At 42.4% G+C, this 26,300-nt stretch overlaps 1 protein-coding gene across 1 annotated transcript in view; it reads left to right on the top strand.

The window, feature by feature from the left end:
* Positions 1-26,300, top strand: part of RAB7A (RAB7A, member RAS oncogene family) — a 70,142-nt gene that overhangs the window by 34,575 nt on the left and 9,267 nt on the right. Inside the window, exons 2-3 of the mRNA XM_041761685.1 lie at positions 17,846-17,906; positions 19,564-19,690. Of these exons, the coding sequence (XP_041617619.1) occupies positions 17,854-17,906; positions 19,564-19,690 (180 nt within the window). The 5' untranslated portion in view covers positions 17,846-17,853. The remainder of the gene's footprint in view (positions 1-17,845; positions 17,907-19,563; positions 19,691-26,300) is intronic.

The raw sequence follows: 26,300 nt of genomic DNA, 5'->3' as shown, positions 1-26,300 counted from the left end.
ACACCCTGGGCTGAAGGCTGCACTAAACTGCTGAGCCACCTGGGCTGCCCAGGTGGGTAGTTTTATCTCATGGTTTTTGCATTTCCTTAATGAGTAATAATGTGGCTCATCTTTTCACATGCTTACTCATCTTTGATGAAGTATCTGGTTAATCTTTTGCTTATTTTATTGAGTTGTTTTCGTACTGAGTTTTAGAGTTCTAAGTCTGTTAGATACATGGTTTGCACATATGTTTTCCATCTTTGTCTTTCCATTGTATTAAGTGTCTTTTGAAGAGCAGAAGTTCTTAACCCTTATAAAGTCCAGTTTGTCAATCCTTCTATACATTGTGCTTTTGTTGTGATGTCTAGGAAATCTGCCTACCTCAAATTTCCAACAGTCTTGAAATAGGACTAGGTTTTATTGTATTTTATTTTATTTTATTGGTTTTTTTTGAAAGATATTATTTATTTATTCATGAGACAGAGGCAGAGAGAGAAGCAGGCTCTCCATGAGGAGCCGGATGTGGGACTCGATCCAAGGACCCTGGTATCACGACCCAAGCCAAAGGCAGATGCCCATCTGCTGAGCCACCCAGGAGTCCCAGGACTAGATTTTAAACTGAGGTAGGGTCTCAGGTACCCAGGGGGCATTTACATTTGTCATCTATGTCCCTCACTGGATACACTGGAGAGTCAGAAATTGTCGGGTTAATAAATAAGCCAGTAATCAAAGTAGTCAGTTGCTCAGTCACCTGTCAGTTATGTGAGCATGCCTGTACTTAGCCAACTCTAAAATGATGCAGGGTTCCTCATCCCCATCTGTCTCCCGTGTTTTCTCAACTGGCTCTTCCTCCTGTCAAACGGATGCCTAAAGAAAAAAAATCAGTGTTATCTTAAGAAAAATAAAATTTGGAAGGCACATCCCCTTTCTCTTTCGAAAAAATCCAAGTCTCCTCTGGAGTCTTCCATCTCTGAGTATGGTTAGACTCCTTTTATAAAAGTTGTAGTTGCAGAGCCCGTTAGAACTCCGAAGGTATGAGGATTGCCCTTTCCTTATTGTCTTCCCGCTCCATACCTTGCTTTGCTAGAAGGAATCCTATTATGCTTGAGATGAGGAAGCTTTTGATCAGTGGCTACTACATACTCTTTCACTAAGCCTCTCTTGTGTTCTTGCTCCTGTCACCTAGATGTTCCCAGTTTTCAGGTCTTTGAGTTTTTCTTCCTTTTCTTTCTAGCCATATTTCCTCTCTTACCTCCTAAATTCCTAAGGAGACCTAAATTTATTGGCCCATTAGTATGTTTAGGCTTCATCGTTGTAGATTGTACTCTGACATAGGTATCTTGACTGAGGCATATTGATATCCCTGAGGGCTATGTTTGCTTATTGTAGATGTTCATTTCTTTTTTCTTTTTTTTTTTTAAGATTTTATTTATTTACTCATGAGAGATACACAGAGGCAGAGAGAGAAGCAAGCTTCCTGCGAGGAGCCCAATGTGGGGCTCTATCCCAGTACCCTGGGATCATGACGTTAGCCAAAGGCAGACGCTCAACCACTGAGCCACCCAGGCGTCCCATGTAGATGTTCATTTCTTGATTGGACTCTTACTGCTGTTTTTCTTTTCATTAAATGTTAAGAAAGGATGTATTTTTTATTCTGGGACGCCTGGGTGGCTCAGTGGTTGGGCCTCTGCCTTTGGCTCAGGGTGTGATCCTGGAGACCAGGATCAAGTTCCACATCGGACTCCCTACAGGGAGCCTGCTTCTCCCTCTGCCTATGTCTCTGCCTCTCTCTCTTTCTCTGTCTCATGAATAAATAAATAAAATCTTTTAAAAAAAAGATTTATTTATTGAGAGAAAGAGCATGCACATTTGCACTGGAGGCAGGGAGGGGCAGAGGGAAAGGGAATCTCAAGCAGACTCCCTGCTGAGGGCGGAGCCTGATGTTGGACTCCATCCCATGACCCTGAGACCATCAGCTGAGCTGAAATCACCAGTTAGATGTTTAACCGACCAAGCTACCCAGGTGCCCCAAGAAAGGATATGTTTTAATTTTAAGTTCTGTAATTGGAAAATGTCCTCAGTCATGGGGATCATCTCAGCAAGAAGAGTGAAGACTAAAGTATGTTCTATAGTTACATTGGTTGAAGGACAATCCCGTAGCAAACTGAATTGGAGAATATTGTATTGCGTTTATTAGGGACTCACTCCATTTTACCACTAACCAGTAGTAGCTCCAAGAATTCAAGAGGTAGGGAGATACTGATCTTAATGGTAATGAGCTACCACCACTTTTTTTTTTTAAAGATCATATTCATTTATTTTTTTGAGAGATAGACAACATGAGCATGAGCAGCAGGAGAGAGGAGGCAGAGAGAGAGAGGGAAAAGCAGGCTCCCCACTGAGCAGGGAGCCAGATGTGGTGCTCAATCCCAGGACCTTGACTTCTTAACCTGAGCCAAAGGCAGATGCTTAACCAACTGAGCCAGCCAGGGGTCCCACCACCACCCCTCAATGATAATGTATCAGACATTGGTGTCTCTGGTTCTTTTACATCTTCATTCTCATTCTTCAAGGAGCACAAAAAGATAAAACTACAACTTTTTACAGATTTAGGAATTCACTATAAAAGGCCCAAGAAGGGCAGATTATTTACCCCAACTTGCACAACTAGTAGGTTTCAAAGCCCTGATTTGAACCAGAGCTTCTCAGGTCCCAAAGCCCTTGCTTGGTTGGTCTGTTATCCCAGTTTGTCTTGCATCTGGATAAGGATCAGATCTGCTTTTGGGGAATAGTATTGAGAACACCCCCTAAGCCATAGCATTCCGACCAACCTTTGTATGACCAGCTGTGGATTATTAAGGAATCCCATCACTCCTCACATTCTTTCCTTAAGAGTATTGCTTTTTGCCTCTGAAGATAAAACAAACACACTTAAAGCTTTGTTAGAAATGTTAGCTGTAGGGGATCCCTGGATGGCTCTGCAGTTTAGCGCCTGCCTTTGGCCCAGGGCGCTATCCTGGAGTCCTGGGATCAAGTCCTGCGTCGGGCTCCTGGTATGGAGCCTGCTTCTCCCTCCTGTGTCTCTGCCTCTCTCTCTCTCTCTCTATCATAAATAAATAAATAAATCTTAAAAAAAAAAAAAAGAAATGTTAGCTGTTAAATCTATGATCCTTTTCAAGAAAAGGTAAGATCATGACCGTTATTTAAATATGAAATGAACACATGTCAAAAATTTTGTTTAACACGTTGATTGAATAAAGCAGGGGGAAAATGTTACAACCAAAGAATACAAAGAACAGATATAATTGTAGGTCAGTAAAGTGAAAGGAACATGCAAATGAACATAAAACCTGCTCATCCAGAGGGGAAAAGAGAATTCTCCAGCTAGAATTCATTTGCATATCCACAAACAGAGGTTCTCTACAATTTACAGTTGGGTTACAGGCAGTGGAAAGCTAGAGTCAACCCAAAAGAAAGTGCTCTAGATTTAGAGTCTAAGTAATGCATAGTTTCCCACTGGAGACATCCCATGCTGCTTTTTTTTTTTTTTTTTTAATTTTTATTTATTTATGATAGTCACAGAGAGAGAGGCAGAGACACAGGCAGAGGGAGAAGCAGGCTCCATGCACCGGGAGCCCGACGTGGGATTCGATACCGGGTCTCCAGGATCGCGCCCTGGGCCAAAGGCAGGTGCCAAACCTCTGCGCCACCCAGGGATCCCCCATGCTGCTTTTAAATTAAAGTTTACTTACAGAATATGAGAATCTATAATATTGTTTTCTCTACTTTCTTTTGTTTCATATATTAAGTACTTGTTTAAAAATGGTTTTGGTGGTGAGGCTTTCTGATTTTAAGCCCCAGTGATTGCATATTAGGCTTAATCTAATCTGTTCATGTATTTTGGAGACATGATATGAAGTAAGATCTTTATTTTAAAGCTGGTGTACTTAGGGACACGTGGACGGCTCAGTGGTTGAGCATCTCCCTTCAGCTTAAGGCATGATTTTGGGATCAAGTCCCACTTGGGACTCCTCTTGAGGAGTCTACTTCTCCCTCTGCGTGTGTGTGTGTGTGTGTGTGTGATGAATAAATAGATAAAATCTTTAAAAAAAACTTTAAATAAATCAAGCAAGCAAGCCAGTGTACTTAGAAGCATTTACTACTTTGAGCATCTGTTTTGAGAATTACAGCCACTGAGCTTCAGCCCTTCAGACAAGTTGTCAGACTTGCAGTATTCCTGCATTCCTAGTATCTGACTTCAAGAAAGAATCAAGGGTTTAGAACCCTGTAGAACCTTAAACATTGGGTAAGAGTTTGTTGCTCTAACTTGTATTTCCCTAGAGGTAACTTGCCTCCTCCCCCCTTCTAATATCAGAGAGAGAGAAATGTTGTATAGCTACAGTTTTTTGTTCCTTTGATCTATTTTTTTTTTAAGTTTTTATTTATTTATTCATGAGAGGCAGAAAGGGAGAGGCAGGCTCCCCCTGGGAGCCTGATGAACCAATCCTGGAACTCCAGGATCACAACCCGAGCCAAAGGCAGACACCCAACAACTGAGCCACCCAAGCGCACCCTCCTTTGACCTATTAAAAAGAAAATTCAACTGAGTAAACTAAAGATTTTACTGATTTTATTCAAGAAGTCATGAACCAGGCAGCATCCCATTTAGCAGCGAAGGGAACTCCAAAGAGCTGTACAAAATGAAAAGACTTTTATTGGCAGAAGGGAGTGGGACAGGGAAGTTATATATTAGTAATAACTAATAATAAGTTATTAAATAAGTTATTAAATAAGTAGCTAGTAATAAGTGGATTGGTTGTGAGAAGGTCACTTTTCTATGGGAGACAGAGGGGTCTTCAGCACCTCACTGGTGTTGACCAGGTAATTCCTGACTGGTTTAAGATTCCATTCTGGAAGAGGCCAGAACTGTAATTACGTCTCAATTTGGTGATGCTAGGCTTAGCATAAGTGACTTCGTTTTATGCCTGTTGTCTTGTTTTTTAACAGATCTTATTTTTTGGAGAGGTGGGATTGGTGTGTTGTGGTAAAAAGAACTAGTATTTTTATTGTGTTGTCAAGAGTGAAAGACAAGATAATCAATAATGAAACAAGGAATAGCCGTAAATTGAGATTTGAGATGTTTGAGGACTGTACACATCCTAGTGAAATGCTCTGGAATTTAGACCAGCCCTATACAATAACACTTTCTGTGATAATGGAAATGTTCTATATCTGCACTGTTCAGTATGCTAGGTGCCAGCCACAGGTGGGTGTCAAGTGCCTAAAATGTGGCTAGTGTGGCTGAGGAACTATATTTGACCTCATTTAGTTTCATTTAAATAGCCACCTGTGGTTAGTAACTACTGTACAGGACATGTGCCCTGTCCAAGCAGTAGTTGTTTACCAAGCCTTCATGTGGGGTGCACACTGTTGGAATTGGGGATTCAGGGATGGAGGAGAGACTGCCTTCAAGGAGAACTTGCCTTTGTCCCCGTTTGCGTAGGAGGCAGTTATGCAGGAAGGCCCGATTCAGCATGATGAAGGGTGCTCTGAGACCCAGATGCTCTGGAGTTTGGGGAGTGGTGTCCAGGAAGACAGGTTCTCCACATTACCTAGCCGTTACCCCCTCCCAGAGGAGCAAGCTCCTGGTACATGAAGAGGGTAGGACCCTGGGGGAGGAGTGGCAAGCGCACTTGAGATAGGGGGAATGTAGGGGTGGAAATGATGCATAATATGGAGAAATATTATAAGATTAGACTTGATACCTGCCTCCCATGGTCGTCTGGAGGGCCCATGGCAGGCTGGGCTGTAGCTTTTGTGTGCTCACTCTAGTCTTGGTGAATTCATACTCTCAGGTCCTGTGGGCATCCCTGCTGTCTTGACCTCAGACAGCTGTTTTTCATCCCTCTGGTCCAGCTGCTCCTCAGACCTGACCCTTCACAGTCTTGCTCTTTCTCTTTTCAGTCCTTTAACATTTCCCACTAGACTTCCTGGGAACTTCTCTGAAGCTTGTAAGGGATAGAAAACAAGTAAAACATCCTGACCAATTAGTTTTGACACATTGGACATTCCTCCTTACACATTGTGTGTACAGCTGTTCAGCCTTGCTTTTGAAACTGTTCCGGTATTTCTGTTGATAGTGTTCTTTCCCTTAAACTCCTGTATTTACACTGCCCTGTGGAATGATCATGTCTTCTTGCCACCAAACAGCACACCTCTAGAAGACAAGGCCAGCCATCTATTACTGTTCTTTGAACTGCCCTGTGCGTCCAGTGAATGTTGACATTCCCATTTTAGCACAGGCATCTAAACTGAAGTCATAAAATCCTAGCACAAAAAACATTCCTCAGCAGTGAAATTTGAGATACAACTAAATATAGTATATCTTTTTAAAAAAATATATAGTATATCTATATAAAAAATAGGGATGCCTGGCTGGCTCAGTAGTTGAGCATCTGCCTTTAGCTCAGGGTGTGATCCCGCGGTCCTGGGATCAAGTCCCGTATCTGGCTCCCATAGGGAGTCTACTTCTCCCTCTGCCCATGTCTCTGCCTCTCTCTGTGTGTCTCTCATGAATAAATAAATAAAATAAAATAAATTTTTTAAAAGATTTGATTGCAAAATTACTCCGGGCCCTCTATTTAGGAAGAAAGGAGAATACGATAAAATTCAACTGAGCTCATGTTTTTTCCTAGACTTGGAAGTCCCCTAAGCTGTAACATGAAAGTAGTTGAAATATGAACTTCAGAATCCATGTTCCTGACCAGATCTTTGACTCTGTTAAATCAGTGGCTTTTTTTTTTTTTTAAGATTTTATTTTATTTATTCATAGGAGAGAGAGAGAGAAAGAGAGAAATCAGTGGCTCTTGAACTTTCCGGAGTACAAACTGGTTCAGCATGGCAAGAAATTCCACAGGCCCTGCCCACTTCTCCCAGCCATCTTTATCCCAGGTGTGGGCTCCCTCTTAGGGCATTCCACCCTGGGTTGGTCACAGCTTAGTCAGACCCACAGCATCCATTTGTGTACTGGGTGGTTGTAATGGAAACTAGTGGAAGGAAGCCTTGAGTTTGTCTTGGGTTCTGGGGAGAGGAGGCTAGAGGAGGCTAGAGGAGGCTTCCTTCTGAAGGCAGCATTTGACCTGAAAGGGAAAGAAAAAACTTGCTACAGACAAACGCTGGTGCCCTGGAGTAGAGAACCTAGATTTAAGGTTTTAGGATTATTCTGAGATACACTTGTGTTAATGAAGGGCATTGGAGCTTAGCCAGTTGAAGGGTAAGAAAGGTGCTCCAGACCAGGCAAGTGACTTTATTCAAAAGCTAGTTAAAAGTAAAAAGGTGGCTTACCTGTCTGAATGCCTGTTGTACATTTGGAGATAGTGATAGTTCGTACCAACCAGTTGCCAGATTCTTCTTTCCAACCTAATCTTGTTCTATGAGTTTCTAGAACACCAGCATTATCCTGAGCTCCTTCAAAGTGACTTGATGACTCCACAGAAAGGGCTTTTGTCCTTCCCTCTTCTTCCCATATTGGCAGTCTTTCCACTCCTGTGCCATCGCCCAGGATGAGCCGCCTCCTCTCTGGAACTTTGCATCCCTTCTGGAAGAATGTGGCTGTGGCCTCCTACATTCTTCTCCCATTCACTTTGGTGTACCTGCACCTGGTACTAGCACTGTCTGATCATGGGGTTTCCAAACAACTCCAGTTTTCCATCTTTCTCATTTCCTTATTGGAGGAATTTTTGCTACAGTTTTTTTTTTTTTTTAAGATTTTATTTATTTATTCATGAAAGACACAGAAAGAGGCTGAGACAGAGGCAGAGGGAGAAGCAGGCTCCATGCAGGAAGCCCAATGCGGGACTTGATCCCGGGACTCCAGGATCACGCCCTGGGACGAAGGCAGGCACTAAACCGCTGAGCCACCAAGGGATTCCTGCTACTGTTTTTAACTACAGCTTCAGTTTTAATTTGGGAGCTTTCAAAACATCATTTGAGATGTTATTTTCTTGCCTTTCTTCTGGGCCTAGAATTTTGAGAACATTTTTATTTTTAACTCAGGCAATCTGTTACACCCCGTCCTTTTTCCTCTTTTTTTAAAAAAATTATTTATTTTTTAATAGGGTATTTTCTGAATTTGCTAACCCTTGGATTATTAAAGTAGCCGTGTTCCAACTCCCATCCCCAAAGGACACACTGAACATCCTTTAACTGTCCCATAAGTAACACTAAGTTATCTTACCTTCATGCTTACCCAGATGAGATGATACAGGTAAGATGCTTAGCTTGGAGACAAGCATACAGTAAGTTTTCAAGAGGTGCACTTAGTAATGTTTGATTGTAGGCTTTCACGTAGCTAGTCTTCCTTCACTTGTTACCAGTACTTCCCATGCCCATCAAGCACACCTACCTTCTACAACCAGTATAACTTCCTTTCATCTCCTGGCTTAGAGCTGCTGCTGAGAATTGTTTTTATTTACCTTTATGACCTTTTATGGTTCTCTCCTGCTACTCTAGAACCCTTCTACAGTGCCAGTGCCTTTTAGCCATTGACATTGGGATTGGCTGGGTGTTATTATTGGTTGAAAATTCTGCTCTTGGGGAGCCTAGCTGGCTCAGACAGTAGAGCATATGACTCTTGATCTTGGGATCATGAATTTGGGGGTAGTTTACTTAGAAAGATTCTGCTCTTGTTCAAACTTCTCTTTCCATCCTTTAAAAAATAAAAAGATTTATTTATTCATGACAGAGAGAGAGAGAGAGAGAGGCAGAGACATAGGCAGAGGGAGAAGCAGGCTCCATGCAGGGAGCCCGACATGGGACTGGATCCCGGGTCTCCAGGATCACACCCTGGGCTGAAGGTGGCGCTAAACCGCTGGGCCACCAAGGCTGCCCTCTTTCCATCTTAAGCTGCTCTGTTGTGGAAATCCAAATTCATACTGTGCTTCTCCCTTTTTCTCTCAAATTGATCTTAAAACCAGGAGTGCCTTGCTAGTTCAGTCAGTAGGTTATGTGCCTTGATCTCAGGGTCAGGTCTCAAATTCCATGTTGGGCCGGGAGCCTACTCCAAAAAAAGGTTACTTCTGGGGCACCTGCGTGGCTCATTAGGTTAATTAAGCATCTGCCTTCAGCTCAGGTTATGATCTCAGGGGTCCTGGGATTGAGCCCTGAGACAGGCTTCCTGCTCAGTGGGGGAGTCTGCTTCTCCCTCTGTCCTTCCCCCTAATTCTTTCTCCTCTCTCCCTTTTTTAAAAAAGTTACTTATCAAAGTCATAACATAGTTCTTTATTTAGGCTTCATTTTTAGAAGATATGTACTAGATGTTTCTAACCTAAGATTTCTATCATGACAAAACTAACAGTCTTCTTGTCCTCAAACCAAAGGCTGATTATCACAGATAACCAGAGATGATTATCAAAAAGCCAGAATATGGGATACATTGCCATAAAAGTTTGTCAAAGTATTTTTATTAATGAAAATAAATGTATACATTCTTGATTTTCCTATAGACATTCCAATTTGTTAAAAATCTGAATTGCATTTACAGTTTTTTAAAATTTAATTTATTTATTTATTCATGAGAGACACACAGAGAAGGAGGTAGAGACTCAGGCAGAGGGAGAAGCAGGCTCCATGCAGGGTGCCTGATGCAGGACTCAATCCCGGGTCTCCAGAATCATGTCCCGGGCTGAAGGTGGCACCAAACCCCTGAGCCACTGAGGCTGCTCCTACAGTTTTTATTATGGAAAAGTTTCAAATATCACACCCCATTGCTCAACCTGTTAATAGCTCATGCGCATCTTCTTTTGGCTGTGCACTCCATCTCAACCTGTGGATACAGCAGACATTACTGTTCAGGTTGGCAACCAGCACAGTCATACTCTGTGATTTCAAATTCCTTTCCAGTCCTTTCCCTCCCCTGTTTCCCCTGAGCCACTTAGGAGCCCCTGCTGGTCTTCTTTAATAGTAGGCTACAGAGCACAGAGTCTTGGAAGAAAATGGATTGGAGAGGTTTCATTCTGGTTAAAGTTTAGAATGGTACTTTAGAATCTGCTCAGAAGTCTACAGCTCCAGGTGGTTTGGTGGCTTAGTTGGTTAAGTGTCTGCCTTCTGCTCAGATTATGATCCCAGAGTCCTGGGATCAAGCCCGGCACTGGGGCTTAATTCTCCCTCTCCTTCTCCCTCTGCCTGCAGCTCTGCTTGTGCTCACTCACTCTCCCTGTCAAATAAATAAAATCTTAAAAAGAAAAAAAAAGGGATCCCTGGGTGGCGCAGCGGTTTAGCGCCTGCCTTTGGCCCAGGGCGTGCGATCCTGGAGACCCGGGATCGAATCCCACGTCGGGCTCCTGGTGCATGGAGCCTGCTTCTCCCTCTGCCTATGTCTCTGCCTCTCTCTCTCTCTCTCTGTGACTATCATAAATAAATTAAAATTTAAAAAAAAAATTAAAAAAAATTAAAAAAAAAAAGCCTACAACTTCTAAAATCTGTGTCCCCATGATACTTTCTTCTCAATACTATATTTAGACTATGCAGTGAATCACTTTATAGTAGGTAAAATAGACAAAAACCATCAGACAACTGAAAGATACCTGGTTGAAATGTTTGACCTCTGCTCATCCAGGAGTTGCAGATGGAACCAGTTGACCCTCTCTTCTAGCTATGTGATTAACAATGATTTGTGCTGGGATCCCCGGGTGGCGCAGCGGTTTGGCGCCTGCCTTTGGCCCAGGGCGTGATCCTGGAGACCCGGGATCGAATCCCACGTCAGGCTCCCGGTGCATGGAGCCTGCTTCTCCCTCTGCCTGTGTCTCTGCCTCTCTCTCTCTCTCTCTCTGTGACTATCATAAATAATTAAAAAAATAAAAAATAAAAAAAAAAACAATGATTTGTGCTAATGATAGCTGGGGTATGGCAAAATGGAAATACTAGTTCACTGCTGGTGTGGGTGTTAATAAAAGCTGTTCTGGAAAATAATTTGTCAGTATATTTCAGGGGCTTTTAAAATATTCATACTACTTTGCTGAATGGTAACACATTTATGTTTATGTGTCTGATGAGATATGCTGACAGATTATATGCATAGGTTCATCTCATAATTAAAAATAACTGCATGCTTAATAATGGGATTATCAACATGCTGAAATATGCCACCTTAATAACACAGGAGGATATTTAATATAGAAAAAACAGGATGCACCAGTATAATCTCAACCATTTGAAGGAAAACTAGAAAGACTTCTACCGTGCTGTTTCAGTAGTGATTGTTCCGAGGTGTTGGAATTTTGGGTCCTTGGTCCTTTTTGTCTTTGCTTCACTCTCTTAAATACCTTTGAATTTTCTATAATTAATACTTTAATTGGGGGGTGGAAGAGAAGGTAGCAGAAAAGCCAACTGTCTGATTAGGATCTAGCTGTTAGAGGTAGGCAACTAACTTGGCAACACCAAGCAAATAAAACTGTTAATGGGCTCTAGAAAACCAGTTGGTTTCACTGTCCCAGCCTTGTTGCACATCTAACATTTCTGCCATCACTGTGTCAGACACACGTGTAAATCAGAACAGCAATTATGGGGCCTCAGATCAGTGGTTTCCAGACCCAGTGTGTGTGCCTCAGTTGCCAGTGGGAACTTTTCAGAATGCCCTGATGAGGATTGTTCTCCAGCTCTGGTGAACCAGAATCCTCTTGCAGTGAGAGCTAGTATTGCAGAGTGGCATGATGGTGGAGTATTGGGGCCTGGGCTGACATATCTGGTAATTCCAGCTCTGCCACTCAGTTGCTGTGTGATCTTGGATATGATACAACACCTGGTTCACTTTTATTCCCTGTGTTTTACACTTTTGATGGCTTTGCAACACTTTGCTCAGCTCCTTGATACTGCAACTCCCTAAAGTCTCACCTCTACTTGAGCACAGTCATCATGAGTTTGTGATCACCATGCAAAATTGCATTGGCCAGACTTTGTAGTGGCCCCGTGACTGCCAACTTCTACCCCTTCCCTGCTCCTTCTGTTTTTCCCATACCAGTTCTTTGCTCTTGCTGCCCTCCCCTTGACCATTCTCGATTGAGCCCTTTCTGACTCATTGACCTTGCCCAGCCTAGACCCTTGGAAAGTATTTTCTTGACCTTTAGAAAATAACGTATATAAAGGGATTAATGGATGTTATCAGAAATGTTAAAAGGGGTTAGGGACCTCATACAACTTTTTTTCCTCTTTGCCTCCTTGGTTTCTCCTGTAAAAGGAGTGGTCTCTGCGTTAGAAACTGTTTTCCAGTTAAAAATTGCTAGTTTGTAGTTTTTGTTTTGTTTTGTTTTGTTTTGTTTTTTAAGTAAACTCTACGCCCAGCCTGGGGTTAGAATTCACAACTCTGAGATCAAGTTGCATGCTCTACCACCTGAGCCAGCTGGTGTTGCCTAAGTTTGTAGGATTTCAAAAAGTAATTTCAGTCCTCAGAAATCCATGAAAGTGCTGATGGAAATCAGTAACAAAAGAAATTGCTAGGGGCACCTGGGTAGCTCTGTTAAGTGGCTGATTTTTTTTTTTTTTAAGATTTTATTTATTCATGAGAGACACAGAGAGAGAGACAGAGACAGAGACACAGGCAGAGGGAGAAGCAGGCTCCCTACAGGGAGCCTGACCTGGGACTCAATCCCTGGACTCCAGGATCATGTCCTGGGCCGAAGACAGGCGCTAACTGAGCCACCTGGGCTGCACAAGTGGCTGATTCTTGATTTCAGCCCAGGTCATGATCTCAGGCTCCACACTCAGCGAGGAGTCTGCTTGCCCCTCTCCCTCTGCTCCTCCCCCCAAATAAAGTCTTAAAGAAGAAGAAGAAACTGCTAGTGGAGATTTTAAAGCCATTGCAGCCTGGGCAGCTTCTTATAGGAAAAGTACTCAGGTTTTGTTATGTTTTTTTTTCTTAGCTCTTTTGTAGAAACAAGTGTCCCATTCTTGATCCTGGAGATCAGTAAGTACAAAAACATAGCTCTTAACTTTGCCAGTTTAAAGCCATCAATGTCCTGGTGAAACCACATGTTGGTTTCTTCCCATTTGCAACAACCCTTGAATATTCGATAGGCCCTAAGTGAAGATGAAAATCCTCATTCATGTGTAATTCATCTTTCATGATGAATAAGGACTATTTTTGTAGTGAGGAAACGTATTTGAAAAATCAGCATATTAACATTTTCCTCCAAAGTTGAGGCCTTTTCAGTTTAAAGGTAACATGTTCTTCCAAAGGTCACAATAAGCTAGTATAAAGAAAACTAAGCTATTTGTAATTCTGTCCCCCAGGAAGAACCTGCTAAAGTTCTGTGTATTCCTTTCAACTTTTACATTTACATCTTTACTCCTTTGGGAATCCGTTTTGGAGCATGCATTGTAGAGGTCTTAATTCTCATCAGAATTTTTCTGGCTAACTTCACTTAGTAAATTCTTTTTTATCCTTTTGCTGCTGAATTTTATAATGCCGTATTTGCCCAAATTATTCATTTCTGGGTTATTTTTCTTTTTAGTCCTATTCCAGCCCCATACTTTTAATACTCTATTTTTCTAACATACTTTCCCAAGACTATGAAGGCAAGTCTGCTGTCCTGTCATTATTCTTTTGGGGGAGGATTGAGAGGGACTCGTGTATTTTTATGAATAAAAATCTTTGGGATTGTTTCAGTATGGGAGGATTTACATCTCCCATTAAAGCTTCCTATTGGAAATATTTCTTCAGTTACTCAGATTTCCTTTGTTTCAGTAAGATTGTCATTATTTAAGTGCTATACTGCTGTTAATCACTGCAACAGTGGTTATAGTATAAATTTGGAGGGACACCTGGGTGGCTCAGAGGTTGACTGCCTTTGGCTCAGACGTGATCCCAGGGTCCCGGGATCGAGTCCCACATCCGGCTCCCTGCAGGGAGCCTGCTTCTCCCTCTGCCTGTGTCTCTGCCTCTCTCTCTGTGTGTCCTTCGTGAATAAATAAAATTTTAAAATAAATAAATAAATTTGGAAAATCCTTTAGGAAAGCGAATTAAAGTCATGAAAGTATTTATACTTTTGATTCAGTAACCCCATTCATGAACAAAATCTGTAAGTTAAGTTTAACAAAACCCTTTGGCCAGTGTGAAAATTTGGCCTGTGGCTAACTTTGTTCCTGGGGAACCTGATAAAGGCAGACTATCACTTCTGTTGCTGTGCACTGTGGCTTATCGTAAAATGTCTCCTGGTTGATAATTGCATCTGGACAGGGAGAGGCTGTGAGTACCCAATGGACCCCCATGCTTGGGCTTCCCAGAGCACGGTGGCTCTTGTGCTGGATATGCCTCTCACAAGGAGCCAAAGGAGCTATTAAAAGAGATGATTGGCTCCTCAGCAATGTGGGTATTAAGTCAGGGGTTGAACCCACACTGTCTCCCTGTTTCTGAGCCTTCTTTTGTGTAGACTGCTACAGGAACAGCCAGCAAGCTGTGTTCCTGTCCCAGTCCTTCTCCTTGGCAAGTGCCAGGTGTGCCCTGTGATATGCTTGTGAGTCTAAGAACATCCTCCCCACCCCATGGCTGTTACTGTGTCCCAAGGAAATGATCCTACAAACAAGTTCAAAGATATTCTTTATAGCATTACTTTCCCCAGATTTTTGGTATATTAAGTAAAAGGCAGGAATGGCCATTTATTTATTTTTAATATTTTATTTATTTATTCATGAGAGAGAGACACAAGGCAGAGGGAGAAGCAGACTTCCTGCACAGAGCCTGATGCCAGACTCATCCCTGAACCCCAGGATCATGCCCTGAGCCAGAGGCAAACACTCAGTCACTGAGCCACCCAGGCACCCCAGGAATGGCTATTTAAACACTTAATTCACTCAAAGAAATATGAGGCGTTAAGACTATAACAGAAGCAAGTACTAGCAACAAGGATAAAGAATAATACAGAAGGAACAGAATATAGATTGTGTGCTGGGCATATGTGCCTGCTCTAGTGAGCACTTAGGAACCTTTTGGGCTGTGTCAGGTGTTTCTGGGATCTTTATGACTGAGATTTGCAGATGAGGAAAGAACTTAGGACTCTCCTGCCCTAGAGAGTCAGTCTGACTGATAAGGTGAGTTGTGTTTGTTTTTTAAATAAAAATAACAAATTATAAAATATTTCATCAAATTAGTATTGTTTACAGTATTAAAGAGATACGAAGCAATACTTGGTACACCAGTGAGGTTTACTAAACCAAGTAATGGAGATCTCTTTTCACGTTCTCAAAATCAGTGACTTTCCTAAATATTCTTCAAGAATTTTTTTTTTTAATTTTTATTTATTTATGATAGTCACAGAGAGAGAGAGAGAGGCAGAGACACAGGCAGAGGGAGAAGCAGGCTCCATGCACTGGGAGCCTGATGTGGGATTCGATCCCGGGTCTCCAGGATCGCGCCCTGGGCCAAAGGCAGGCACCAAACCGCTGCGCCACCCAGGGATCCCCAAGAATTTTTTTGTAAAGCTTCTCATCTTTTTTCATCCTTTTCCTTAACTTGCCCTTCTTTAAGTTTGAAACTATCCTGTCATAATCTGATCTCCAACCCAAAATGTGGACCAGAACTTGGGGTGAGATTCTTTAACGTTGGTCAAGGCAGCCTCTGGGGAGGAAGGTAGGGCTGGTAGGGCTCCTTAGATAACAGGTGATTTGAGGGTATAACTCTCACTGTGGATGGGGGGGAAAAACAAACTAGGTATGATGGAAGACTAAAGGAAATGGAATTTACAACAAACTCAGCTCATCCTATATTGCTCCCTGACACACCAATGGGAACTTTATAGACTGATCCTGGTGGGCAGAGAGTTGGTGTCTTCAGTAGACCTACCAGAGAAATGAGACTTTGGGCAGTGACACAGCATAACCCTTGGGTGTGATGTGGGGGCTGGTTTGAGTGCCTGGTAGGCTGTCTTCTGGTCTCGCTCCCACTTCCAAAGTATTTGAGAAGCTTTTGGAAAGCTCCACCTTCAGGAGCATAGGGCTCATTATCTAATCCTTCCTTGTGGGGCAGTAGTCAGTTGTAATATTTCCTTTCAGTTTGTGGTCTTTGGTGCAATCCCACCTGTTGAAAGAGAACAGTTGACAGCGAGGCATCTGGAAATGAGGGAGTGTAGCTTAATTGCCTTGCATGGACTCTGATTTACTGGTTCTCTCAATGCCTTCTGAAGTCCATGTTCTGTTTCCATTCTCTCTGTATTTGACACACATTAAAATGATAGCAGCCAGTACTCACTGAGCACTTACTCCATTCTAGTGACTGTCCTGAGCATTTTAGTCCCTCAGGCCTCACAGCATCCTTAGGACATGATAGCCATTACCTGTATATCCCTAGCTCAACACAGTGGTTACATGACTTGCCTCAGATCACAGCTAATAATGAGTAGCATAGCCAGAGTAAAAATCTAGTGGTCCAGGATCAGTATTTGCATGCTTAAGTCTCACTCACTATAGCCAGTATGATCAGCCTCAGCCTTCTAGAAGCTAGGTGGTTAAAAATGAGACTAAAAAGTAGCTTTTCTGAAATGGAGTTTTGACAGCATTGTTCCCCCAAACTGAAGAATAACAACAGGCTTTACTGAACCCACTTCCTTACCTGCCTTTTTTATATGTAAACAACATTTCCTCCAGCTCCACTGAAGGCAGGAGGTCGATGTTGACCCTTGCCTGGGTCCTTGTAGTCTCCTGCCCTGGCATTTTCACTGTCTGCTGAGGATAATGGGCCAGAGCTAAGGTTTCTCAGGTGTAGGTATCAGTCTCGATTCAGTCTTGAATTCCTGATTATAGAGAAGAATGCAGGCCTTCTGCTGGGGATTCCAGCTGTCTGAGGAGTGATCCTCCAGCAGTCTTAGGTAAGTTGCTAACATTGGAGTCCGGAATATAGGACTCCTACTTTTCTGAAACTCAGAATCAGGTTCAGGAGACCAAGGGATAATTAAGACAGGAACCCTGCCTTAGTAAGTAAATAGGGGCAGATTTCTGGAATAGAGATGAGCAAAAATGAGGCATCTTACATTTTGTCTAGCCAGGCTTCCTGAAAGGTTTTCTTTTTTTTTTTTCTTTTTCTTTTTTAAGATTTTATTTATTTATTCATGAGAGGCACACACAGAGAGCGAGGCAGAAACACAGGCAGAGGGAGAAGCAAGCTCCATGCAGAGAGCCCAATGTGGGACTCAATCCCCCGTCTCCAGGATCAGGCCCCGGGCTGAAGGCAGCCCTAAACCGATGAGCCACTTGGGCTGCCCTGAAAGGTTTTCTAGAAAAGGGTGATCTCAAGAGCTGCAGTTCAACAAGTATTGTTCTCACACCAACCCCAATATTTGATAATTGTTCTCTACTTGGCACTGGAGATGCAGTGGGTAATAAAACTGTCTTGGTGGAAGTTGTTGGAGAAGGGAGAAAACAAATTAATAGATTTGGATGTCAAGTAGTGGTAAGTGCTCTGAAGAAAAAAAGTAAGGCAATGTAAAGGGTTAGAGAGCAGATGGGGAGAGGGTGTGCCACTTTAGATAAAGTGGTCACGTCTCTGAGGAAGTGCTATGTGAGCAGAGACTTGAATGAAGCAGGGCCTAGTTGTTAAATTGAACATTAATCCACAGCAATCCAGCAACATCTGAGAGGGAGAATCCATCCTTTTAGACTGCTCCAAGGGGCAGGATGACCCTGCCTCTCATGATTTTGCCCAGCTTGTGTCCAAAGTTCTAAGATTGATTCTGCTTTCTGTCCGGTCCCCCTGGGTGGCAGGGAAATAGCTAAATGGGAAGGCTTAGTGCTCCTGGGGCTGTTGATGCTTGTGCAGAGGGACAAGGTTTGCCTGGTATTTCTGTCACGCTTACAAGTACTTTCTCCTTTCTCCTTTTAGTTTGAAGGATGACCTCTAGGAAGAAAGTGTTGCTGAAGGTTATCATCCTGGGAGATTCTGGGTAAGTTTGAAGTAACAGATTGGTTTGGATTAAAATGTGACTTTGAAGCCATGCCCTCCCTGCTGGCATTTGCCACTTTTCTAATAGTAGTGGCAGTAGGGTTCTAGGTCTCCTGCCATTTCCAGCACAGCAGAAATTTTAATGATCTCTTGATCTGTAATCCTTGGTTCCCTGGTCTTTGGCATGATTTAGGAGAAGGAGTAGCCATTTAAACTCAAGAACGGTTTCACTGGAATCTCTTTTTTCTGAGCTGATTAGACAAGAGAGTTCTGTTCATGTGTAGATTTGTTGCCACTGACCTCATGCCCACCAGTTGTGGGTTTGGAGTCTGGATACAGCTGTGCAGTATCTTCCCACTACTGGGTCTGATTTGGGGTGTATATGAAAGAACCTGTGACTGGAGAACTGGGTTCTGATCCTAGATCTGCCACTAATTAAGTGACTAACTCTTCAGTAACTGTTAATGATTCTGTGGGAGGCTTTTCAGACTCAGCATCTGATGTGACTTGGGAAACCTTAGACCAACTAGAAGCTATGTATTTTTTTTAAATAATGATGATGATGATGATGACAACGACGACAAATGCAGGTGTGCCTCCTTACACGAAAGTTCCCTGCCCTTTAAGAAGGCAGTGATTTTTCTACCCTGGCTGGCTTTTCTGATTGCCCTGAGGAGCTTTTCAAAAGTAAGCATTTTTCCAGACCATTGTGTTGGGCCTCATTGGCAGTACTTAAATACATACATCTCTCTGTCTCCCTCCTCCCTCCCTCCTGGTGACCACTGTGCTGTCAGGATTGAAAGGTACTGTTTTAGGCCCAAACTTGCATGGGAAAAATCACCGGGCCTTTATTTGATTAGAGACCTCCTGACCCTGAAAATTCAGACCCAGGTGACCTGGATTGGAGAACACTGCCTTAAAGCCATAACTTACTTCCAGGTCCTCTGCCTATGAAGATGAATATGTTCCTTAGTGGGAAAGGAAGGTGATCCTGTTGACTTGGAATAAGATTTTTATATTATCTTCAGCCTGCCCTAACTAATCTCATCACCAAAAAAATCCACACATTGTCTCTTACTGAGTTTTCTTATTGAAAAACTTCCCTGGAGGAGCTTACTCTGAGGTAGATTCTGATTTGGTGGGAATATTGATACTTTCCTCACTTCAGATTTTAAACTTTGAAGCAGCAGGTGGCTGACTGGCATATATGTCTGCTCATAGCCAGTGACTTTCTCCTGCTATTACTTTCTTGGACTGAATAGCAGCCCCTAAATGGAGAGACACCCAAGACAGCAGAGATATTTTTAGAATGGTGACAGGATCTTATTGCTGTAGCTTCTTTTAGAAGGAGAGTATTTGCTGACATCTTTCTGGAAGGAAAAAAATAATACTAAGTTCTACCATCTGAGTTGCTTGTACCAAAACTTAAGAGCAACTTTTCAACATCTGATCCACATCTATAGCCCGTACTTTTGTTCCAGGAGAAAATAAAACCTTGAATGAGTAACACTGAGCAATTTGCTGGCACTGTCCTCTGTTGTGATTACAGTTGCTTGTTCTCCTTTAAGCTGGCAAGTATCTTCAGAGCTGCAAATATCAGAATCATTTTTCTGCCCCTTCTAACTTGACCTATACTTGTGGTTTTTCTCCAATTTCAGAGTTGGTAAGACATCACTCATGAACCAGTATGTGAACAAGAAATTCAGTAATCAGTACAAAGCTACAATAGGAGCAGACTTTCTGACAAAGGAGGTGATGGTGGATGACAGACTAGTTACAATGCAGGTAAGCACACATCTCAATTTAGTCACCCAAGCCTTGTTCATTCAGTCTGAACTCTTTTGTTCATGCCTAGGCATTTTCCCACCCCATTCTTCATTTCCCACTACTATATTCATGGATAATTGGTCGCAGGTAGGATGGCCAGATACAAATACAGGACATCAGGGTATGACCCAGGCATTGCATGAGACATACTAGAAATTTTTCATTGGTTTTCCAAAGTTCAAATTTAATTGGAGTTCCTGTTTTTTTGTTGTTGGTTTGGTTTGGTTTTTTTGTTTTTGCTGAATTTGATAACATACAGGCCCAAACTTTTGTCTCCAAAAGTTTAACTCATTCCTTTCTTAATATCCCCACATGGGGGACGCCTGGGTGGCTCAGCACTTGAGCGTCTGACTTTGGCTCAGGGCATGGTCCCGGGGTCTGGGATCAAGTCTCGAATCAGGCTCCCCTTGGGGAGCCTGCCTCTCTCTCTGTCTGTGTCTCTGCCCCCCCCCCCCCACACCATGTCTCATGAATAAAGAAATAAAATCTTAAAAACAAAAATCACCACATAGTATTTTAGGTCAGAATATCTTTGGGTCTCTCCTAGATTCTTATAGTAGCTGTTAATGTAGTTTCCCTGTTTTTCTGACTTTTAATCTGTCCTATCTATAGCCACCAACTTTGTATTTCTGTTAAGTCAGCCTGGCTTTTTTGTGTATCACCTTACTTAATCTTTCAGGGGGTTTCCCTTGCAACAGGATAAAATACACATTCCTTCATATGACCTTTTGAGAGTCTTTGCATTCTGACTACAAACTATTCTTCACTTTTTGTCTTTTTCCAGTCCTTCCAAACCATGTGCTGCTTTTAACAACAAGCTGTCGTTGCACCTGTCTGCCTCCATCCCAGCCCCTTTGGCCCATCTCCATCCATCCTGAAAAGTCTCCAACTTTTAGCCTAGGTGTTGTCTTTTGAAATTCCTATCTCCACAGCAGTTGTTCCTTGCTGTATTTTTTTTTCTAAGATTTTATTTATTTATTCATGAGAGACAGAGTCAGAGACATAGGCAGAAGGAGAAGCAGGCTCCATGCAGGGAGCCTGATGTGGGACCCGATCCCAGGTCTCCAGGATCATGCCCTGGACTGAAGCCAGGCACCAAACCGCTGAGCCACCCAGGGATCCCCTCCTTCCTGTATTAAATGAGATCCTTGGCAGACTAGGCCTCTAGAGACAAATGTAACTCTTAATCCCACTGTGTGGTCCTAGCAAAAACCAGGCTCACCAAAATGTTTGGGTGATCCAGGTGTTACAAGTAGAAGCTTTTACACATTGACCTCAAGCTGTGATGTTCTCTGAGAGGATAAGGACTTGACACTTCCTTGGCTCATACATCCAGGATGGATTTAATACGGGTTCAAAAAATTATTAAAGAGATGTTCAAAATATGACTGAAGTTTTAATAAGCCAAGCTTGAGAGAAAGAGAATTTCGAGATTATCAGACAGAAGGGAGAACTGAAAGCCGGTGATTCGCTCAGGGGCTTCTGAGCTCATGGTGCTTTGCAAGTGTATAACCAGGATGAGAACTTCATCACTCACCGGGGCAGGAGATGTGACTACAAAAGATAGAGGAGCTATCTTTTTGTCTCTCTTGAGGAGACACACAAACACCCTCTTTCTCTCCCTCTCTCTGTCACTGACTCTCACAGTCACCCAGGACCTCAGAAAGCTGTGGAAACAGGATCAAGTACCTCAGCCCAAGGAAGTGGCGGAGCTCACGAAGTAAAGGCCTGAGGCTTTGCCTCTTCTCCTTTTTTTTTTTTTTTTTTTTTGGAGACTGTCATTCTCACTATGCTTGTCTGGATTCTGAGCTTATACTCTGTGGTACAGAAATGTAGATGACTTCAATATAAACCCATAAATCCCCATCATTCGTGACAAAAGCAGAGAGAGGACCATTCTATAGGAAGACTTGCAACCTCAGGATAGAAGATGAGCTCATAGCCACATGAGGAAATAATGTACCACAAAAAATGTTCACAATGACTAGAGATTTTAAAAAAAGGAACAGAAACCATAATGAACAAGGACACTAAAAAAATGAGGATATGGAAAACTTAGAACTTGAAGAAGTGAAAAACATGGTCAGCTAGAGAGAAAAGACAGATTACTTACAAAGGAACAACAGAGGAGTTCTCAGGGAAAACAGGAGGCAGAAGGAAAGGGAATGTCTTCCGTATGCTGGGGTTAAGTCCTACCTGCAAATTTGACGTGTGTTCCAGCCAGACTGAAGACTCCTTCTTGGACCAGGAGAGACAGAGCTATGGAGCCAGGCTGTGGTTTTGACAGCAATGTACGTTGATCCCAGAGTCAGAAACCTGCTCCTCCTGAGTGTAGGGCCATTATAATAGAGCCCCATGTATTCGACCAAGCAGAACCCTGTGGTGCTGCACTACAGGACTGGACACCACATGGAGAACCACAGGTCATCAGAGTCAGGAAACAGTGGGAAAGGGAATGTGTTCCTGAAAGGTTGAAAAAACGGCTGACCCTCATGCTCTTGTGGCCAGCTTGAAAGACTAGAGGGAAATGAAAACCATCATCTCTGGACAAAGGCATCACCATCCTAGATCTTTTTCTTTTTCATTTTTTAAAAAATATTTTTATTTATTTATTCATGAGACACAGAGGCGGGGAGAGAGAGAGAGAGAGTCAGAGGGAGAGAAGCAGGCTCCATGCAGGGAGCCCGAAGTGGGACTCGATCCTGGTCTCCACGCTCACGTCCTGGGCTAAAGGTGGTGCTAAACCGCTGAGCCACCCTGGTTGCCCACCATCGTAGATCTTGAGGAGAGGAATATTCACATACTTTTCACAGGCTTTTAGCAGCATGCAATAAGATAACTCGTAAGTAAGAAAACAAGGCAAGAACCAATGGAAAGCTCCCTGGTCATTCAGAGTGATTTTTATATTTAAAGAAACAAGGCAATCTTATGTATCTGGAGAGAAGAAATTAAACAGGTGGTTTAGGTTAATAGAATTTCTAAAAATAAACTACAATAACCAAAAGGTGGAAATCCAAGAATGTTTTTAGCAGCAGCTAAGATATGCCAGAAGAGGGATCCCTGGGTGGCGCAGCAGTTTGGCGCCTGCCTTTGGCCCAGGACGCGATCCTGGAGACCTGGGATCGAATCCCATGTCGGGCTCCCGGTGCATGGAGCCTGCTTCTCCCTCTGCCTATGTCTCTGCCTCTCTCTCTCTCTCTCTATCATTAAAAAAAAAAAAAAAAAAGATATGCCAGAAGAGCTGAAAGGAAGAATGGTAGGAAAGAGGCATGAACAGGATTCAGTAGATAGGTCAGACCTCCTTTTAATCTCAAAAAGAAGAGATCAAAGATAGCATTTGCCGAAAATTTTCCAGAATTTAAAATTGCAAAAACAAAAGATAAACTCACAAAGCATCAGAGGAAAAGATGACCTTGAAAAGGAACAAGAATGAGGCTGACAGTTGACTCTGAACAGTATTAGTGGAAATCAACAGGCGGTGGAATAGATTCTGAAAGAAACCTTCAGCACAGTGTTTTGCCTCTGCTAAAAATAACCCCGAAGAATGAAAACCTACATCCTTAGGTTCTATGGCGAAAATTCTAAAAGCTGTACTTCAGGCAGAAGGAAAGTAATTTCATTTAGTAAGATCTGAGATGGTAAGATAAACTGAGATAAACTTTATTTTTTTGTTTGTTTATTTTTTTAAAGATTTTATGTATTTATTCATGAGAGGCAGAGACACAGGCAGAGGGAGAAGCAGGCTCCCTGCAAGGGGCCGGATGAGGGACTCGATCCCAGACCCCAGGACCACACCCTGAGCCAAAGGCAGACTTTCAACTGCTGAGCCACCCAGGCATCCCTGAGATAAACTTTAATTGTGTGTATATATTAATCAGGTTCCCAGGGAGCCTGCTTCTCCCTCTGCCTATGTCTCTGCCTCTCTCTGTGTTTTTCATGAATAAGTAAAAAAATCTTTAAAAAAAAAAAACAAAACATGTTGGAAATCTCATCTGGGTCTATCACAGACAGAAGCATCATTGCTCTATATCACTTAAGAAACCTCAGGTTTTTTGCTGTTAAGTAAACTTACTGGAATAAGAGAAAAAGAAAACTTTGTCCAAGCCTTTGAGATAGCACCATCTTCTCTGGTCTTAAAGTAAAATAATAATATATTCAGTAAGTATCTTATTTCATATGGAAGCAGCCAGCCCAAGTGTCCATCTACAGATGAATGGATAAAGAAGATGTGGTGTGTGGAACATCTGGGTAGCCTAGTGGTTGAGTGTCTGCCTTCAGCTCAGGGCATGATCCTGGGTCCCTTCTCCCTCTGCCTGTGTCTCCGCCTCTCTCTGTGTGTCTCTCATAAACGAAATCTTAAAAAAAAAAAAAAAAGTGCAGTATATATACACAATGGAATATTACTCACCATAAAAAAGAATGAGATCTTGCTGCTTCCAACAACACAGATGGGCCTAGAGAGTATTATACCCAGTGAAATCAGGGACAAATACCACATGATTTCACTTATATGTGTAATCTAAGAAAAGAAATGAACCAACAGCAACAACACAAAAATAGACTCATCAGTACAAAGAACAAACTGATGGTGGCCAGAGGGGAGGGTGTAGGAAATAGGAGAAATAGGGATCCCTGGGTGGCGCAGCGGTTTGGCGCCTGCCTTTGGCCCAGGGCGCGATCCTGGAGACCCGGGATCGAATCCCATATCAGGCTCCCGGTGCATGGAGCCTGCTTCTCCCTCCGCCTGTGTCTCTGCCTCTCTCTCTCTCTGTGACTATCATAAATAAATAAAAAAAAAGAAAAAAAGAAAAATTAAAAAAAAAAAAAAGGAAATAGGAGAAATAGTTGAAGGAGACTAGGAGGGACAAACTTCTGGTTATAAAATAAGTAAAATCATGGATATGGGAAAAAAGTGTCTTATTTCAATATAAAGTCTCATTTGAAATTCTTGATCATAAACAGTAACATTTATCAACAGAACCATAAAGGTGATCCAATACAACATTTTATTTATTTTTAAAAAGATTTTGTTTATTTATTCATGAGAGACACGGGGGAGGGAGGCAGAGGGAGAAGCAGGCTCCATGCAGGGAGCCCGACCTGGGACTCCACCCTAGGTGTCCAGAATCAAGCCCTGGACTGAAGACGGCACTAAACTGCTGAGCCACCTGGGCTGCCCCTACTACTACATTTTAAAAGCGAAGAGCCTCTCATGTAGAAAGTAAATTTTCAGATATGACATACTAAAGTTAATGAGTTGGAAGTGAGAATTTATGTACATTTTAAGAAAAATGCAAACCAGATAGCATTTTAATTCTAATCGATTCCTCATTTTATATAGCTCTCTTAATGTAGATAGTGTTCTTTAAAGTCATTTAAATACAAAACACAGATGTTCCTTACTGTATTTTAATAGTAACTTGTTATATTTTACTTTAAAGTTAATCATGTTGCTGTAAATGTAAAGATATGAAAGAAAAAACAAGTTTTGGATGGAATATAGATGGTAGAATATTCTCAAGCTGATAATGGGAGTGTATCAGTGCCGCCCTTTTCATTAGAGACTATCATTTTGCTCTCCATTGTTAAGCATGCGCAATTACCTGTCTAGGCAGAGAACCTATAGGAACTGAATGAACTCTGGGCTCAGGAAGAGAAATCTCATTGCCCCTGAGATGACCAAGGAATAGTGTGTGTATATGAAGACAGTGGAATGCTATATAGCTGTTAACTTTTGGAAAAGAAAAGAAACAAGTTGCAAAAAGTTGTATAGGATCATTTACATCTGGGAAGAAGGAAAAGGAATGCTGAGGAAGGGCTAACTCCGTTTCTGGGGGGGAAAAAATGACATTAAGGTAGCAGTGTTGGGCAGCCCAGGTGACTCCCTGCCACTCCCTGCTTCTCCCTCTGCCTATGTCTCTGCCTCTCTCTCTGTGCCTCTCATGAATAAATAAATAAAATATTTTTTTAAAAAGTGGCATTGTTAATATTTGTCACATTGGAGTGTGGATAAATACATATAGGGATGTGCTTTGAATGTAGAAAATAAACTATTTCAATTAAAATATTAAAAATTTTAAAGGATCACAGCCATAGGACTGTACTTTTCTAGGTGTGAAAATAAATTAATCTTTGAAAGTTGCTGAGAATAGGGCAGCCCCGGTGGCTCAGCGGTTTAGCGCCGCCTTCAGCCCAGGGCATGATCCTGGAGACCCAGGAAGTTGCTAAGGATAACTGCTAGTTTTTCAACTTTTTTTTTTTTTTTTTTTAAGATTTGTTTATTTATTTAAGATAGAGAGAGGCAGAGACACAGGAGGAGGGAGAAGCAGGCTCCATGCCGGGAGCCCGACGCGGGACTCGATCCCGGGACTCCAGGATCGCGCCCTGGGCCAAACGCAGGCGCTAAACCACTGAGCCACCCAGGGATCCCCAGTTTTTCAACTTCTTAAGCCTTACTTCATTTTCTCTGTATACCCCAATTCCAAATACCCATTTGGTTCCACCAGGAGTCATAGAGTTCTTATGTTACTCTCCTCTTGGGATTCTTCTGTCCTAAACAAGCAATCAG

This window comes from Vulpes lagopus, chromosome 7 (assembly GCF_018345385.1).
Source record: "Vulpes lagopus strain Blue_001 chromosome 7, ASM1834538v1, whole genome shotgun sequence".
NCBI lineage: Eukaryota > Metazoa > Chordata > Mammalia > Carnivora > Canidae > Vulpes > Vulpes lagopus.
The sequence above is the reverse complement of the archived record's forward strand: the minus strand, read 5'-3'. Positions and strand labels throughout refer to the sequence as shown.